Source organism: Ips typographus, linkage group LG5 (genome assembly GCF_016097725.1).
Source record: "Ips typographus isolate SLU linkage group LG5, UJ_Ityp_2.0, whole genome shotgun sequence".
NCBI lineage: Eukaryota > Metazoa > Arthropoda > Insecta > Coleoptera > Curculionidae > Ips > Ips typographus.
Genome location: NC_138426.1, coordinates 6,898,607 through 6,917,672, shown reverse-complemented (window position 1 = coordinate 6,917,672; position 19,066 = coordinate 6,898,607). Strand labels below are relative to the sequence as shown.

Below are 19,066 nucleotides of genomic sequence, written 5' to 3'. Positions count from 1 at the left end.
AAACTGTCAAAATTTGAACTGTTGTGAATGTGAATTTACTGGTAAAATATTAAATATCACTAGTTATTACAGTATACACTGTGTCCCATATAAGGTTCTGCGTGGAAATTTTGAAAAACTAGTGAGATATACAATTATGGTCAAATGAAAGTAAAGTGACGTCATCCACGTTTTTTTAGTTGGTTTTGAGTTATTTCACTTAGTATTTTTGTACTGTAACTCTCATTACAACAATATTTTTTTGCAACAGGTTACATTAATAGCTATTTTTTGACTGTTGGTAAAACTACTAAAAGAATGTCACAGTAATGTGTTAAAAATTTAATAATAAAGCAATTTGTATTCATCACGACTTATTCATTTCTGGCGAATCGCCTATAAATAAGGCCCTTTGCGTTTTCTGCTCGACCGTAAAAAAGAACCCTTCATAAAATATATCGGCCAAAGATGAGTCCGAACGATTGTTCTATACAAATTGGGCGTTTTATTTTCCATACAAGAAAAACATCACATATCTTGATTCCGCCCCCAAAACGTCTCAATTTTTCATATTTGGGGTGATGAGTCAAGGATATTTACGTTGTGTAACCTAAGCAAGTTTCTTTTCGGATAGGTTATTTATCAGTGGACCCTTATCATGTGTTTCAATGTCTAGTTTTCTATGCAAATCCAATTAGTTGTCTTATTACTTTCTGAATCAGCACGTGTCTGAAAATATTCCAACTTTCGACACGAAGGGACGTAAACACCTCCATTATTATGAAAACTTTGTGCATCGAATCTGAAAAACGCAGTTTTCAACTTTTCGGTAGTACAGGGATAGTTTCGGTGGCACGAATTTGGTCCAGAAAACAAGGGGAGACCTCTCGGTCCGAAATAGAGCCTTCATCGGGAGACAAAGGACCAAACATTCCAATTTAGTAAATGCATTCCAAATTCTAACGTTGCCGGGATCCGTCCCAGACGCCTAACATGAACGCGACATCTCGATCGTGGGGTGGCGTGGGGGACCTGGGGGTGCAATCCCGAAGGGCGCGGGGACGGGGGGCACAACGGACGCTGTCCCTCGGGCTATACTGCCCGCGGAGATGAAAATGGGATCGGCAGAATCCGAAGGCCTTAGTCCTTAGTTTAACGGCCGGAATCCTAATTTCAAAGTTTTTCTGTCATTTACCGGTCATTTTTTTAGACCTCTTATATTTGCCTTCTAATTTATATCTCAGTGAAAATTACATCAAAAGATTTTTATAGAGTTTTTGGAAATCTTTTCAATGATCAACCCCATCACCGGGGGTTAACACTATACTGTTTCTGAATTTCTTCAGGTGGAGTATTATAGTGGGCCTACGAATTCTATTTACCGTCCGATTTCGAGGCACGTTACCCTCCCGACCCCCCCCCCCCAACGTCGCCGCCCCTGCAGCAGCCGCGGGCTGACCTCGCGCCTCGTGCGTGCGTGACGGCCACCACCGCTCCGTGGGGGACGAAGGGGGCGAAAGGGGCTCGCGGGGCTCGACGGACCGCGACATCTGCACACCGCGTGAGGGAGAGCCCCCCCACGTCCCCGAACTTCTCGTCGCCAATGACGACGATCGTCTTGCAGGATGTGACGGTTTTTCGTGCTGGCCAAACCGTTTTTGTTCTTTTAACCTATCTCAGAAAAAAAACATCTCGTTTTCGCCACTCTTGTCAAAAATATCATCACTATTCTCAAATGTATTACAAAAATCAAACAAGATTTGAATGACGTCACGGTGGAAATAAGTTTCAACACTCAAACAGTTCCCCTCTAATTTGCTTTCAACTTCATTTACCTTATATTAATGTCTCATATGTCATATCCCTCGATTGTCCTTTTTGTGCTACAGTCAACAATTTTTCTGTAAATCTCTCATATTTCCACACAAAAAATATCTGACATTTATCAGAACTCACTCACAAGGATAATGCTCTATTCATGTCTTATCCCATTCTTGATACATATGTCACCTCTAGTTAAACTCGTTAACTTAACAGTCATTAACCGCAGCATAACTAGAACTAAATTTATGATGGTTTTTTGTAAACGTGATGCTGGTTTATTAGAAGTCTCTAGTAAAATGCTCAATATGTTCTGAAACTAGAGTCAAAATTTAGCATTTTTTAGTTCCTTTTTCTTGATACATCTAGCTATATATCAATCTTGCACCGTTTGTTAAATGATTTAGCAAAAATCATGATTTTGTCAGCAACAAGCAATAATTAAATTCTCCAGAAAGATTTATTAAAGAAAGAAATTATCACTTTACCGAAAAGCTTATAAGGTGACAAAAATCTACAGGATGGTTCCTATTTACCTATTTAGGCACGTGGTAGTGTCTAACGACAGATATCATCAAAATTAAACTTTTCAGGCTTAAACTCACGATTTTTTTTTAAATTTTGTGTTAAGAAGAATTAGTATACGGTACAACCGGTTCAACCTTTTTGGTATTTCTTGGTAGGCACATCGAAAAATGGGTCCCAACCTAGGCTAGGCACAAATCAAGAATAATGGAAAATGTAGCTGATTTAAACTAATTGGCAGGATTCCTTAAAACGTTCACTCTAACTCACTATTAACTTTCCAGTTGCTGATCAAATCAGCACGTGCGTAACTTATGTTTTTCTGGTTATTTCAGAAAATTTCACTGAACTAAGTTAATTAAATAATTAGGAAAGTAATTAACCAACCAAAATTCGATACTGTTAAATTTGCAACGTCCTACGTCACTGACCAACTTGTGTCAGACCGCCGTCCCCCTTTCACCCCCAAAGAGCGGGAATAGCCAAGCCGCGTCCCTCGCGACCCCCTTTATTCACCACCCATCCGCCCCCGTTCGAAATGGTCTTCGGACCACCGTGCATGTTCTACGTCGTTCCACTTATTTGATTATTGACCAATTGGGAGCCAAAGTGTGGGCTCAAAGCGCTTTTCCCAGTCCAAAAACGGTTCAATTAATTATGAACGACCTTGCCAAGTTTATTATCCTCCCCCTCTCTATATCATTTGACAGGTTAAGAATTTATTTCTGACATATCTGTATCTAAAATCAATTTTTTTTCGTTTCGGCGAATTTAGCAATTCTGCGTTGTCCATCAACCTGTACAGTGACAATTTCCCTGATACCAGAATTTAGCATTAGCCTCCATTTACGAGGCAATGGCAAACGTTCACATGTGGACGTTACTCGCAAACTTGTTAATTATGAACGAAATTCAGGTAGTAACAGGTCATCAGTATTGATCTATTAAATGAGGACTTACTCTAGTTGGTAATTCATGGTAATAATATCCCAATTTGGCATAAAAAAAGACAGAGAGTCACTTTCTAAGGGTTTCTGTTGTCTATGTGCTCATTGATTCGTAATGGTTGGCTTTTTTGACAAAAACGAAAATTTGAAAACCATCTCGATACGAATGAGGGTTCTATATTTTTACTTATAGAAGGATTTTAAAGCCTTCTCAATCTCTGGATTATCCCCGAAGATGATTGATGTCTAACATTCTCAGCGTCAACATCTGGGGGAAGATTATCATGGAACCAGGTATAAGTGTAGTGGCGATCGTGTTTCAATTAGGCCCAAGGCGGTGGAAAGGGGCGGCGGCGAAAGGGGCGGCCGAATCGATGCCCATCGGTTCGCCGGACTGCGAAAGGGCCATCAGGGGGACCGAGAAGACGAACGCAGCTGCTAACCGCCGATAAAAGTTATCAATGTGAATATGGTTTAGATTTAGTACTAATTAGACTTAGATGTCTTAAATTATCTCATTAGAATGCATGATAAGTTTGACAATAACAATGACAAGTTTGACCGTTGTTTTCCCTATCAAGCATGAAGCATTTTCCCGAAAATTACCACTTTTACATCTCTGGCCTGAACATTATCCTAACAACATAAAACACCCTACCATATAGTTTATTGCTCTTCCTAGAAAAAACACTTTTTGCAGAACGGCCCGAAAGTTGTTAAATATGCAGCCTGAAAGAGCCGAAAACGGCGTAAACAACCCTGACGGGTCTTGGTGCACTCGACGGGGGTTCCATGGGTCTAATGGGTGTCGCGCTCTCCGAACATCCGATCGATATTTCAATTCGGTATAGGCACGTCCAATTAGCCTCGACCTTCGGAATTCACATGGTACAAAACCGGGGGTATTAGCAGAAGCGGTTTTGGTTACTTTCTAGTAAAGAATGACTTTAGTGCCGCTCAAATTTGTTGATAGTGACGGCCATATGCATAATCTGTACTTTGTAACGCAGGCACTATACAGAAAACAATGCAAACTGCTTTATTAAGTTGCAATGCAATGCAAACTGCTCAATTAATTGTTTTATAAAGTTAACATTCTAATGGAAAAACACATATTGTATACAGGGTGTCCCACGACGAAAGACATCGATTGATATTGGAAAAAGTATAAATAGGAGAGTTTTGAAAATTTGGCAGGATACTGATGCGGGCATGCCCAATCCAACTAAAATATTTTCAAGATGGTTGCACTTCCGTTTATACCGGAAGTCGATCACAACTTTCTTATTTTAAATAGAACACCCTATATATTATTACATATTTGGATTCCTCACAAAATTCTGACCAACTTTTGTATAGAATGCCCTATGCCTATCTCTAGCCGTTTTCGAAATATTTGATGTTTTTCCAAAAAAGTAACAGTTGCAACGCTCAACATATTTTTGTACTATGTTAAAACCGTATTTCATTTTGCAATGAAACTTTGGGTTATTGTAAATAAAGGATCGTTTTATTAAACTGAGGGTGCGTAATAAATCATTTGTATACAGGGTCGTCAAAGAAAAATCATAAACTTGCCACTAAAAAAAATGAAAAATCTCAAGTTTTTTTAAATAGAAACCCACATTTTTTATGACGGAATCATTTTGAGCATTAGAAATTACTATAAGTTTCAATTTACTTGCCTATACCTAAATCCAACCCATTTCGTTTTATTTGAGAATAAACATTTTTTTATTATGCTGCACGGTTGGGATTATGTGGTGTTCTAGTTGGTCATGCTTTTAACACACGGTGATATTGGAGACCTGCAGGGCATGTTAATAACACTAGTTTTGAGTGTTTTGATAACTGCAAATATGCCGTTGCGGTTACGTTATTCAAACCAAGATTACTTAAATCTGTTTATTATTTACGGAGAATGTGATAAAGTTGTGAGTAGAACATGTGAGGTATTTGCCGCTCGTTATCCAGAAAAACCAAAGCCATCACCAAAAGCTGTCAAGCAAATAATTGAAAATTTTAAGAATACGGGATATGTGAAGATAAAAGCTATTAAAACAAAACCAATCCTTAATAATACAAATGTAGAAATTGCAATTTTGGGCTATTTTGTTGCAAATCCAACTTTGTCAATAAGACAAGTTTCCGTAGAATCAGGCATATCCAAAAGATCAATTCAGAGGATCCTGAAGAAACATAAATTTCACCCTTTTTTATTTAAATTAGTGCAACACTTAAAAGAGGTTGACTTTCCGAAGAGAATTGTTTTTAGTGAGTTTTTGCTGACTAGTCACTATGGAGATGAATTGTTTTTGAATAATTTTATTTGGAGCGACGAGGCCAAATTCACTAAAAATGGAATGTTCAATAGACATAATTCACACTACTGGTGTGACATAAATCCACACGTAATTAGAGAGAGAAATTTTCAAGAAATCTGGAATTTTTATAATAAAAAATGTTTATTCTCAAATAAAACGAAATGGGTTGGATTTAGGTATAGGCAAGTAAATTGAAACTTATAGTAATTTTTAATGCTCAAAATGATTCCGTCGTAAAAAATGTGGGTTTCTATTTAAAAAACTTGAGATTTGTCATTTTTTTTAGTGGCAAGTTTATGATTTTTTTTTTGACGACCCTGTATACAAATGAGTCATTACGCACCCTCAGTTTAATAAAACGATCCTTTATTTATAATAACCCAAAGTTTCATTGCAAAATGAAATACGGTTTTAACATAGTACAAAAATATGTTGAGCATTGCAACTGTCACTTTTTTGGAAAAACATCAAATATTTCGAAAACGGCTAGAGATAGGCATGGGGCATTCTATACAAAAGTTGGTCAGAATTTTGTGAGGAATCCAAATATGTAATAATATATAGGGTGTTCTATTTAAAATAAGAAAGTTGTGATCGACTTCCGGTATAAACGGAAGTGCAACCATCTTGAAAATATTTTAGTTGGATTGGGCATGCCCACATCAGTATCCTGCCAAATTTTCAAAACTCTCCTATTTATACTTTTTCCAATATCAATCGATGTCTTTCGTCGTGGGACACCCTGTATAATGAATTTTGATTTACATCTTGTGACCACCCGTCAAATCCACTTTCGTACACTGTCACTTACAACGTTGCCATACGTTTTATGCAAATCCAATGTTATGGTTTTCTGTTAGGAAAATTTTCAAGACCTACTTTTTAAGTTAGGAAGTGTCAATGGTATCGTTTAATACATCGTTGAAATAGTTATTTGCATACCTAGGCCGTGAAATGGTATTTTTTCGGCTGAAAGAAAGTTGAGGACAAAATTTTTTGTTCAAACGATATTTATGGAGAAATTCTTAATTTTTGATGAAAAAAATGAGAAGGGTCTAGCAATCACGGTGACGTTTATTGTTTATGTTTGCTGGTTATGCATTGTTGATGTGACGTTAAATAATAGACTGACTCTGGTCAGAAATATTTTCCATTTTTTCATTTACGCAAAAATGAAATTGGGAGACGAAGAGTGCTGTACTGATATGGATGGGTGTACTGCTGTAATTGGTGCACACAGTGGTCACATAGAGAAATCGTAACCAGCAAGCAATAATAAGCGTAGACGGTGACATAGTGGTTGTTTCTTTGTGACATAGTGTTGAATTTTATTGCTTTATTCAATCACCCTATAGAGAGTAACAACAAATATTTTGTGATATAGCTGTAAATAAATTTTTATGTTTCCAGGTATCATTGTTGCCATATATTTTATTTAACATAAATTTATAATGTGCCATATTACGTAATGATTGATTGTTTATTATCGTTTGACTAATCTACGTTTAAATGACAACACTGCAGTTCTATCTAAGTCAAGATTTTGTGGTAACCACTACAGGGTGTACTAATGTTAAGTAAGTTGTTGTATTGTTTTTTTTTTTTTTTTTTGGCTAAGTCAACAAGCTTTGACTTGGCAAGAATTTGTTGTTTTGTACCGGGTATTAACAGTATTTTTGTATCAAAATAAAATCATATAATAAATTCAGTTGTTTTATTTTTTGCGTTAAACAATTAGTCCAAAATTGACAATTGCCATCCATAGACGACCTGACCATAACAATTATTGAACACCCGTTATTTATTATACAGCAAACAGCAGTCTTATTTTTACATACATAGTAGAATTACAAGGGCTTTATTATGACTTAGGGCATTCGTTTTAACGACAAAAGTTTTGAAGATGGTGTTTCTGAAATTAATTGACAAAATGTCTTAAAAAAGCGACTTTCTACGTGAATAACCCTTTACTGCCAGTACTTTGGTGGTGAAAGATCTCTAAGCAAAATTGAATAGAGCACAAGTGGTACAACAGTTCTAGGAAAATTGTTAGTACGGAAACGGTTTCTAAGGGCGCGTTTGTCGATTTCAAGGACGAACAAGGACGGATCCCTCGCCGGACCAGAAACAAATTGAAAAGATCGGACCCTTCACGGTGGCGGGTAAAATAGCCCTTGCGGGACGGGGGCCCCGATTCCACGAAAAATTTGCAGCGCCAGAGAGAGAGAATTCGCCGTCGGTCGGTCGCATCGACAAAGGGCTTCCGCTCGCCCTCGCCCCCGTGCGGCCCCCTCCCCGTACGACCCCCCGCGGCAAATCCGCGTAGGTCGCCGCCGGCACGTCACTCATTCCGACGAAAAGGCAATAAAAGAGACACGCAAACCCGTAAAATCCCAAGCGACGGTAGGGACGAGGGTTCCGGCTAGAGATGGGCCTCCGTCGCCTGCCCTTCAACCAGCTGAAGAATTGCCCTTACGGATCGCGGCGCTATCGATCTTTATCCGTTTTACGAGATGGATTTCAGATTAACGTTTGCCATTGTCTTAAAACCGGGAAGATTTATTGCTATATCACTTCAACTCTTTTTTTCTTGTTTTTTTGGGCATGCATTTTTCCTATCACGCAAAAACGAAAAGTCTAGTACAACAATCAATCGTTTTAGTAATTAAATGAAAACACAAACCAAGACTTTTAACCAGTTAAATCATATTCATACTCAAAATCAAAAATTGTCCCAAAGAAGCTTATTCTTTTTAGATGTATTTTCCCTGCAGCTCATGGAACAGACATAAGCTGTGTTCAGTGACTTCTGACTGTTGCCTCACACTCCTCCTTATCTCATTTCATTAGACAAAGATCAAATAAGAATAATATGTGTTTTATAACATGATAGTACCAGTTATTGTTAGTTTGACGGTTCAATAAAAGACTATTTCCCAGAGTAAAAAGTGGCTTGATTTAAATTGCTAGAAGCTTCTAGAACTATTCTGAAAGTTTCAAAGATATGCTATTGAAAACCTTAATAGTGTCAGAGCCAGTCTTAAACCTTCTCAGAACTGTTTTAAATTGCCAGAGGCCCATTTGAACTGTTCCAGTGATCTCTAAATGCTACTGCGTACCTTCTAAATAGTACCAGAGCCCCATGGAAGTATCTTAGACCTTCTTATAACTGTTTTCAATTGCCAAAAACCTTTAAGATCATTCTGAAAGTTTCATAGATCTCTAAATATTATTCAAACTTTTAAAAAAGTACCAGAGCCCTCTACAAGTGGTTCAAACCTTCCTAGAATTGTTTTAAATTGCCAGAAGCATTTAGGACCATTTTAATAAGCTAGTGGCCTCTAAATGCTGCTGAGGACCTGCTAAAATGTGCCAGAGTCCTCTAGGACCATTTTGAAAGTTCCATTCCATATAGTATTTAAATGCTACATTTACCCAAAGCACGGAATGTACCCAAAAAACACTTTCCTGTCATTCATTACATCTGCGTTAAACTCTTCCAAGCTATTGAAAATCTTTTAATAAGTGCCAGAGACCTCTACAAATGTTCTAAACCCCTTAATTGTAGTCCCTGCTTTAAGTTATAACCTAAAACTATAATCATTTTGACAATAAATCCATAACAGATTTAATCACCGACGTACGTAAAAATACCGTGACTTTTTTGGTTTAGTTCCGATTATTTCCTTCCTATCAATTTTGACCAATCGCTATCAAGAATTAGTATAACAAATGTAAATTTTAAGTGGAAAAATCACTTAACAACTGTCAACTTAGCTGTCAGCAGTTTTTCCGGAAAAAAATTCGAAAAAATTTCACACTCCTCACAGCAACATAAAGAATAGTGTTACCCTTTCTAGCTCTTATTAATTATTGTTCTTATTGTTTTAATTAATATAAAATGTTTATTTAACTCAGGAAATAATCTTACCAAATATCCCTCGTGCATCTAATTTTTCCTGTGGAAAAATTGGAATACTCGTTTCTAAGTAATTTGTTTTAACATGATATTTGTTAAAACAAATTACTTAGAAACTCGTTTTTCCGAATTTTTCCGGAAAAATTAAATGCACTAGGGATATTACCCCCGAAAAATATTCTAAATTTCATTGGTTCTCATCATCAACTGTCTGTCTCAAATGAGAGCGACTATCACGTGCCTGTTAAATATCATATGACTGGCCATATTAAGCCGAACGTATACCCAGTCGATTTGATGAATCTCTAATTTGATTTTTAGCCCTTTTCCTATCTCTCTCTTGACAAATTCAAATGGACAATATGACAGAAATGCGCGAGTACTGTGCATAAATATAAACAAAGACAATACGTTAATTGTCAACCGCCACTGTTGTATGAGTGGTTGCATAACAAACGAAAATTTGCATCTTATCTGTCACAAACAAGCTTTAACTCAGTTTAAACTAGCCTGAACTATCACAATTAATTGGCTGGCTATTGGTATGAAAAAGAGTTGTAATAAAACAACCATTTAAATCCAGCTTTATAAGAACCAAGAGCATTATAAGACTAGACCGTTTTCACCGTTCACCTAAACAACGTTTAAAATCTAATCACTGGTTAGCTCTATAATATTTGCATGTCACTAATCAACTCTAATGGCGGATTTCACCGACATATTTATAGGCATCCTAATATTTTTGACCCCGCTTTAAAGAGGTTCCATTAGGCCAACGATAGGGCCAACGTTGGCGCCATGTCTTATAGACTAACGGTGCAATAGAGCATACTTAACAGACAACAATACTGAAAATTTCTTTGGAGTTTAATTGGACCATTTCTAGAATTGTCGCCTTATACATTTTACGACATACTTCCAAAAACGGCCGGCTTTGATAAACGGCTTTATTGACGGTCGAAAAAAAATGCCAATAGATCACAAAAAGAAAAGTATTTATGTAATATTCCTAAGACGACCTACAATGCGTCGCAAGTCATAAAAATATTTGCAACCATTGTAGGTACCTACCCTTTTGGGTTGTTCCGATTCGCATACATTTTCGGTTATCTTCGTACAAGCATATCTACCTGAATCGCAAATTTGTGAAAGTGTTTACACAAAGCAGTTTTTTCTACCTGTCGCTGATAAGAGACGGTCAGAAACGCGACTTTTTTTTCCTCACTCAGCCTAACTGCTTGAAACCGTTTTAGACTTGGTACCAGAGTGAAATATGTTTCGAATATTACTTTGCATTCAGGTGTTGTTTACTTATAACTTGAATATTACTTAAAATCATACAGATTGGTACAAAACAAAGAACAAACTCTATTGAATAGAGGAAAAACTACTTTTTAGTTCTTACTTTACAATATGACTCAAACTTTTCTCAAAATCTTCTTTCTTCAAATCCTTTTTGCAGCAAACTTTTAGCTTGAATGCATGCTTTCTTACTGTTTATCCATATTATTTATCGCGAAAGACACCCTCTGTATACAGAGTGAGTCAGTTTATTCTAGTCATTCAGTATGGCACCTTAATTTTAAGATCCGAATATAACATTCAGTCTACACACTCTGTATAAAGGAGTGACTCATTAGGACAGCCATGTATATTCCAAGCAAATTTTCACCACCCTGTCATCTATTATTCAGTTTTTTTTATAATTAAAGCTTTTTGAAGACACCTGGGGTAAATAAAATACTCAAACCCTCTAAAGATGACTCATGTTTACAATAATGGTTTTTAGTGTGTTTACTTGAAAAAAGTCACGTCCATTTTCGATTATTACCAAATAAGATAGTGACTAATTTGAACCAAAATATTTTTTTTTAATAAAAGCTTTATCCAATCCTAAGATCTGAAAAGTATTTAGATCAGAGATGATTTGTGTAGAGGGCAACCATAGAGTATATTGTCACAAAACAAAACTTCTGATTTTTAAAACGTTTACTATCTTCCAGTTTTTCCTGATTTACAGGGTGTATCTCAATTGAAGTCATAAACTGTAAAAAAAGACAGAGTACATCCAGAAATATTTCTCGATAGGGTGTCAAATTTGCACTTGAGAGTACATCTTTTGCAGAAAACACAGTTTTTTTAGTGTATGTCGATTGATTTTGCCTAAAGCAGTGTCAGATGGTTTTTAGTTCCTAACTTCTACACAAATGGCTGCTTTTAAAGCCTGAATACAGGGTGTTCCTGGATTGGTGTCACAAACTGTAAGCAGAGATAGTACAGGGTGATTGAATCAATTTTGACCACCCCCTTAACTTCCATAATTTTGATTTTAGCAAAAAACGTTAAATACAAAACTAGTAGATATTTAGGTCTACTTTTTTCTTGGATAAACAGTTACTATACAGGGTGTACCAAATTTGAGTAACAAACCAAACTTATGTTTTTTTAAATACAATGACCAACTTTTTATCCGATATTTGAATTCTACGTCAAATTCTAGGCGTAATTGATGTAAAATGTTTGTATCGATATTCAACTGTTTCCGCAACAGGGTCCTTGATTGATTGAATTTTGACCACCCACTTAACTTCTTTAATTTTGATTTTAGCAAAAAACATTAAATACAAAACTAGTAGATATTTAGGTCTAATTTACCCTTAGATTATTAGTTATTATACAGGGTGTCCCAAATTTCAGTAACTAAATTAACCCTTAATCACATAGTCGAGGCAACAGTGTTATAACAGATGCTACTACACAGACATTTTACATACAGACATTTTAAATCAATTAGGTCTAGAATTTGACGTAGAATTCAAATATCGGATAAAAAGTTGGTCATTGTATTAAAAAAAACATAAGTTTGGTTTGCTACTCAAATTTGGGACACCCTGTATAATAACTGTTTACCCAAGAAAAGAGTAGACCTAAATATCTATTAGTTTTGTATTTAACGTTTTTTCCTAAAATCAAAATTATGGAAGTTAAGGGGGTGGTCAAAATTCAATCAATCACCCTGTACATCCAAAAATATCTCTGCTGACAGTTTGTGACACCAATTCAGGGAACACCCCTGTATACAGAGCGATTTTGTTATGAAAACGATGAGAATAGTTCAACTATCAAAAATTATATAGGGTGTTGTAAAAATCAATGGTATTTTTTTTTCTAGACTACATCATCAGAAACTTGCAAATCTAGCTATACAGGGTGTCCCACGACGAAAGACATCGATTGATATTGGAAAAAGTATAAATAGGAGAGTTTTGAAAATTTGGCAGGATACTGATGTGGGCATGCCCAATCCAACTAAAATATTTTCAAGATGGTTGCACTTCCGTTTATACCGGAAGTCGATCACAACTTTCTTATTTTAAATAGAACACCCTATATATTATTACATATTTGGATTCCTCACAAAATTCTGACCAACTTTTGTATAGAATGCCCCATGCCTATCTCTAGCCGTTTTCGAAATATTTGATGTTTTTCCAAAAAAGTGACAGTTGCAACGCTCAACATATTTTTGTACTATGTTAAAACCGTATTTCATTTTGCAATGAAACTTTGGGTTATTGTAAATCAAGGATCGTTTTATTAAACTGAGGGTGCGTAATGACTCATTTGTATACAGGGTCGTCAAAAAAAAATCATAAACTTGCCACTAAAAAAAATGAAAAATCTCAAGTTTTTTAAATAGAAACCCACATTTTTTATGACGGAATCATTTTGAGCATTAAAAATTACTATAAGTTTCAATTTACTTGCCTATACCTAAATCCAACCCATTTCGTTTTATTTGAGAATAAACATTTTTTATTATAAAAATTCCAGATTTCTTGAAAATTTCTCTCTCTAATTACGTGTGGATTTATGTCTCACCAGTAGTGTGAATTATGTCTATTGAACATTCCATTTTTAGTGAATTTGGCCTCGTCGCTCCAAATAAAATTATTCAAAAACAATTCATCTCCATAGTGACTAGTCAGCAAAAACTCACTAAAAACAACTCTCTTCGGAAAGTCAACCTCTTTTAAGTGTTGCACTAATTTAAATGAAAAAGGGTGAAATTTATGTTTCTTCAGGATCCTCTGAATTGAGCTTTTGGATATGCCTGATTCTACGGAAACTTGTCTTATTGACAAAGTTGGATTTGCAACAAAATAGCCCAAAATTGCAATTTCTACATTTGTATTATTAAGGATTGGTTTTGTTTTAATAGCTTTTATCTTCACATATCCCGTATTCTTAAAATTTTCAATTATTTGCTTGACAGCTTTTGGTGATGGCTTTGGTTTTTCTGGATAACGAGCGGCAAATACCCCACATGTTCTACTCACAACTTTATCACATTCTCCGTAAATAATAAACAGATTTAAGTAATCTTTGTTTGAATAACGTAACCGCAACGGCATATTTGCAGTTATCAAAACACTCAAAACTAGTGTTATTAACATGCCCTGCAGGTCTCCAATATCACCGTGTGTTAAAAGCATGACCAACTAGAACACCACATAATCCCAACCGTGCAGCATAATAAAAAAATGTTTATTCTCAAATAAAACGAAATGGGTTGGATTTAGGTATAGGCAAGTAAATTGAAACTTATAGTAATTTCTAATGCTCAAAATGATTCCGTCATAAAAAATGTGGGTTTCTATTTAAAAAAACTTGAGATTTTTCATTTTTTTTAGTGGCAAGTTTATGATTTTTCTTTGACGACCCTGTATACAAATGAGTCATTACGCACCCTCAGTTTAATAAAACGATCCTTTATTTACAATAACCCAAAGTTTCATTGCAAAATGAAATACGGTTTTAACATAGTACAAAAATATGTTGAGCGTTGCAACTGTCACTTGTTTGGAAAAACATCAAATATTTCGAAAACGGCTAGAGATAGGCATAGGGCATTCTATACAAAAGTTGGTCAGAATTTCGTGAGGAATCCAAATATGTAATAATATATAGGGTGTTCTATTTAAAATAAGAAAGTTGTGATCGACTTCCGGTATAAACGGAAGTGCAACCATCTTGAAAATATTTTTGTTGGATTGGGCATGCCCACATCAGTATCCTGCAAAAATTTTCAAAACTCTCCTATTTATATTTTTTCCAATATCAATCGATGTCTTTCGTCGTGGGATACCCTGTATAGTGGTCACGTGACTAATTGTTGAATGACGTTCATTTTGGCTCAATGAAATGCTTCATCTTTGCCCAGAGTCAAGAGCATTGATTTGCAATAGTTACATATAGGCTGCATTCGTTTACAAGCTCCATGAAGCGAGCAGAACGTTTTTGACGTCACAATGACGTAATTTGGCAAAAATTTCCAGTTTATCATGTAATGATATAGTCGGATTTTTACCTTTTGAGAATGACGTCATCTTTTTACATCTTTGTTTCTCGCATATCAAACATGTGAAATAAACAATTTTAACAAAAAAGGCACGTTTATAATTTTGTCATCCTGTGAAATTAAAAACGTTGACATTAACAAATATCAAAGGTATAAAAATGCTGCGCTACAATGAGCAAGCCCAAATGCTAGTTCTAAATGTGCTGCTTTTTTTGGAGTACGAAAAGAAACCTTTTCCAGATGTCATCCCAATTGATTATTCCAATGTGTATGTTAGAGCATCATAGGCTTTAAAAGTGAGTACTGCTGCCCTATGCCGAATGAAAAAGGCTGGAATTCCAGCTGACGACTCCTATTTTACCACCATTTCTAAGAAAATGTCGGTCAGTAAAACCAAAATAACCGCTTTTATGAAAAACAAAGAAGTTGGTATGCCAAATTACTATTTTCGCTTTATTGTGCAAATCACAATAACACAGCACAAAATCAATAAACATTAATAATATATTATGTTATTAGGAGTAGAAGAGATCTTTAAGTGAGTGCAAGCACACCTATTCACTGAATGAATGATGATAAAACTGAAACTAACATGATCATGTGATTTTCAAGGCACTAGGTCATCAGTCACTTCTGAACACACTAATTTTTCAAATAATTTGTAGGTTAAAACTTGTGATCTAATTCCAGACATGTGTGTTTTTTCACCTGCATGGCGTCATTCTCAAAGGGTAAAAATTTGACTATAGTAACGGGTGTTCAATAATTGTTATGGTCAGGTCGCCTATGGATGGCAATTGTCAATTTTGGTCAATTGTTTAACGCTTTTGATACAAAAATACTGTTAATACCCGGTACAAAACAACAAATTCTTACCAAGTCAAAGCTTGTTGACTTAGCCAAAAAAAGCGTATGTTTTAGATAACGTTGCAAACAATTATTACATGACAGCTGGGAATCCGCCGGTTTGATTTCAAACCATATACGAACTTATCAACGGCCCTACGGTCATGCTAGAACGAGAGAACCACAGCCAATTACGACCATAACAATTATTGAACACCCGTTACTATCATTACATGATAAACTGGAATTTTTTTATCACCCTGTATGGAGGCATTTTTTGAATATTTAATTTATGGTCGTTAAGCATTTCATTGAGCCATAATGAACGTCATTCAACAATTAGTCACGTGACCACTATATCAGGAATTCTGATTAACATCTATGCAAATCCAATGTTATGGTTTTCTATTAGAAAAATTTTTAAGGCCTAAAACCAAGATTCAACACATGTGAACCTGTGAAAAAGATATTTTAAGGTCTTTCTGGTGATGCAAAAAAAAAAAAGATCTTTCATTATATTTCTGACTTTCCTTATCATTTTCAAGAAGATTTATTACAGTTTAAGTTGAGTAAGAGTTGTTTTCGGAAAAAATGGCTGTCAGTAAAAATTGTACCTAGATTGTCATAAAAGTGTGGGAGAACCGCTATGTACCACCTAGCCCAGGGTGGGGGGTGGTACCGTACGACGCGACGGTCAATAGAACCGCGTCTCGCCAATCTTTCAGCACTTTCGTTTGAGTTGTTATACAATTGAGTTGAGTCCGCTTTTGCAACTGTTGCGTTCATTTGATTGGTGGTAATCGCACGTGCCAGTGTTTACAAACAGTGTTAACAATGTCGTCCAGCACCTTTAAACGACCTACCAGATCGCTCAATGTTATGGAAAAGTTAAAGGCCATTACTAGGGTTAGTGTCAATGGCGAGACCAAAGCCTCAGTGGCTAGATCTCTTGGAGTACCAGAGTCCACGTTAAGGGGCTGGTGCAAAAATCAAGACAAAATCCGTAACCAAGTCAGGATGCTGTGCCCTACCGAGGAAAATTCAAACAATGGGGAGGTTAAAAGTGTACCAAAGCGATTCGATCGAGCGTATAGGCCCATCACATATGCCTCAACATCCCTATTTTACGACCAGATGGCCCTGAAAGGAGAAATAAAACGACCAAATATTTCACCACCAGCTGTGGAAAAACCCGACCAAATATACCAGTACCAAGAAAATCTGCATCAACAAGCCTGCCATAGCTATCCACAGGTAATTATTCAGCAAGAACTGACCAGGGAACGAGAAACAATCACAGAAAATGAAACAGAAAAACCAAAAAATGTCCAAAATCATGGTTCAGTGTTGGACACTTTGCCTGTCATCCAGAACCATCTGAACCAAATTGAAACCGAAGACGTGGAGATTGTGGACCCCATGGAAGCTATGGAACATGGCAACCAGTTCTTGAGGTGGCTGGAAGAGTGTAGTAATCCCGCTGTTACTACATTCCAGGTAAAAACCGTGCAAACTTTGATGAAAAATTTACAAAACGCGTTTGAACAACGTAGTCAATCCAATAGTAAAGTGAAGAAGTAAATGATTTTTTTAAATTTTTTGCAAATAATAAATAAACCAAAATGTAAACCAAAGCTACGATTAAACCGTTTTGAGGTAAAATACTGCTTTTACCATGTACAGGGTGATCGAATAAAGGCGTTGTTGTGTTACTGAAGGAAACTTTAGTTGATTTTATCGCTTTATTCAATCACCTTATAGAGAGTAACAACAAATATTTTGTGATATAGCTGTAAATAAATTTTTATGTATCCATGTAGCATTGTTGCCATATATTTTATTTAACATAAATTTATAATGTGCCATATTACGTAATGATTGATTGTTTATTATCGTTAGACTAATCTACGTTTAAATGACAACACTGCAGTTCTATCTAAGTCAAGATTTTGTGGTAACCACTACAGGGTGTACTAATGTTAAGTAAGTTGTTGTATTGTTTTTTTTTTGGCTAAGTCAACAAGCTTTGACTTGGCAAGAATTTGTTGTTTTGTACCGGGTATTAACAGTATTTTTGTATCAAAATAAAATCGTATAATAAATTCAGTTGTTTTATTTTTTGCGTTAAACAAAAATGCACAATCTAGTTATCGTTGATTATTTACGTTTTTAAGAAAAATCCTAGGTAAGTATACGAGTATGTATTCAAAAAAAATCTTAAACAGGTTTGATTTACAGGGACGTCAAACCAAACAAAACTACTTAATTTGACATGTATACAGTGTGTCCTAGATAAGGAGGGTCACTATGGGGATCTTGAAAACGTTTAAAGATACAGATTTGGTTAAATGGGAGAAAAGTTGCGTAATGACCTTAATATATTTTTTTTGTTCAAACGGACGTGAAGTACTCATTTCACGTACTGTTTAGCGGTCGTGAAGTGGACTTTTACGGCCGGTGTCTATAGCAGCGGCCGAAAAAAAAAATACAGGGAAAAAGTAAATTAACAATCACTATGTCACCGTCTACGCTTATTATTGCTTGCTGGTTACGACTTCTCTATGTGACCACTGTGTGCACCAATTACAGCAGTACACCCATCCATATCAGTACAGCAATCTTCGTCTCCCAATTTCATTTTTGCGTAAATGAAAAAATGGAAAATATTTCTGACAAGAGTCAGTCTATTATTTAACGTCACATCAACAATGCATAACCAGCAAACATAACAATAAACGTCACCGTGATTGCTCGACCCTTCTCATTTTATTTATCAAAAATTAAGAATTTCTAACTAAATATCGTTTGAACAATAGTTATTTGTATACCTAGGCCGTGAAATGGTATTTTTTCGACCGAAAGAAAGTTTGGCGTCCGAGGCTATTTATTTAGAAATTCCTAATTTTTGATAAATAAAATGAGAAGGGTGTAGCAATGACGGTGACGTTTATCGTTAAGTTTGCTAGTTATGCATTGTTGATGTGACGTTAAATAATAGACTGACTCTTGTCAGAAATATTTTCCGTTTTTTCATTTACGCAAAAATGAAATTGGGAGACGAAGATTGCTGTACTGATATGGATGGGTGTACTGCTGTAATTGGTGCACACAGTGGTCACATAGAGAAATTATAACCAGCAAGCAATAATAAGCGTAGACGGTGACATAGTGGTTGTTAATTTACTTTTTCCCTGTATTTTTTTTTCGGCCGTAGGGCCGTAAAAGTGCATTTCACGGCCGCTAAACTGTACGTGAAGTGAGTACTTCACGTCCGTTTGAACAAAAAAAATGTTGTGTACACCTCGGCCGTGAAATATTTTTTTCGGGGGTAATATCCCTAGTG

At 35.8% G+C, this 19,066-nt stretch overlaps 2 protein-coding genes across 2 annotated transcripts in view; one reads left to right on the top strand and one right to left on the bottom strand.

The window, feature by feature from the left end:
• Window positions 1–19,066, bottom strand: part of lobo (coiled-coil domain-containing protein lost boys) — a 68,849-nt gene that overhangs the window by 7,716 nt on the left and 42,067 nt on the right. The window lies entirely within an intron of this gene.
• LOC145729522 (uncharacterized) lies at window positions 16,383–17,505 on the top strand. Its single transcript, XM_081980315.1, has one exon. It carries the CDS (start codon window positions 16,558–16,560, stop codon window positions 17,302–17,304), a length of 747 nt encoding a protein of 248 aa, XP_081836441.1. The 5' UTR covers window positions 16,383–16,557; the 3' UTR covers window positions 17,305–17,505.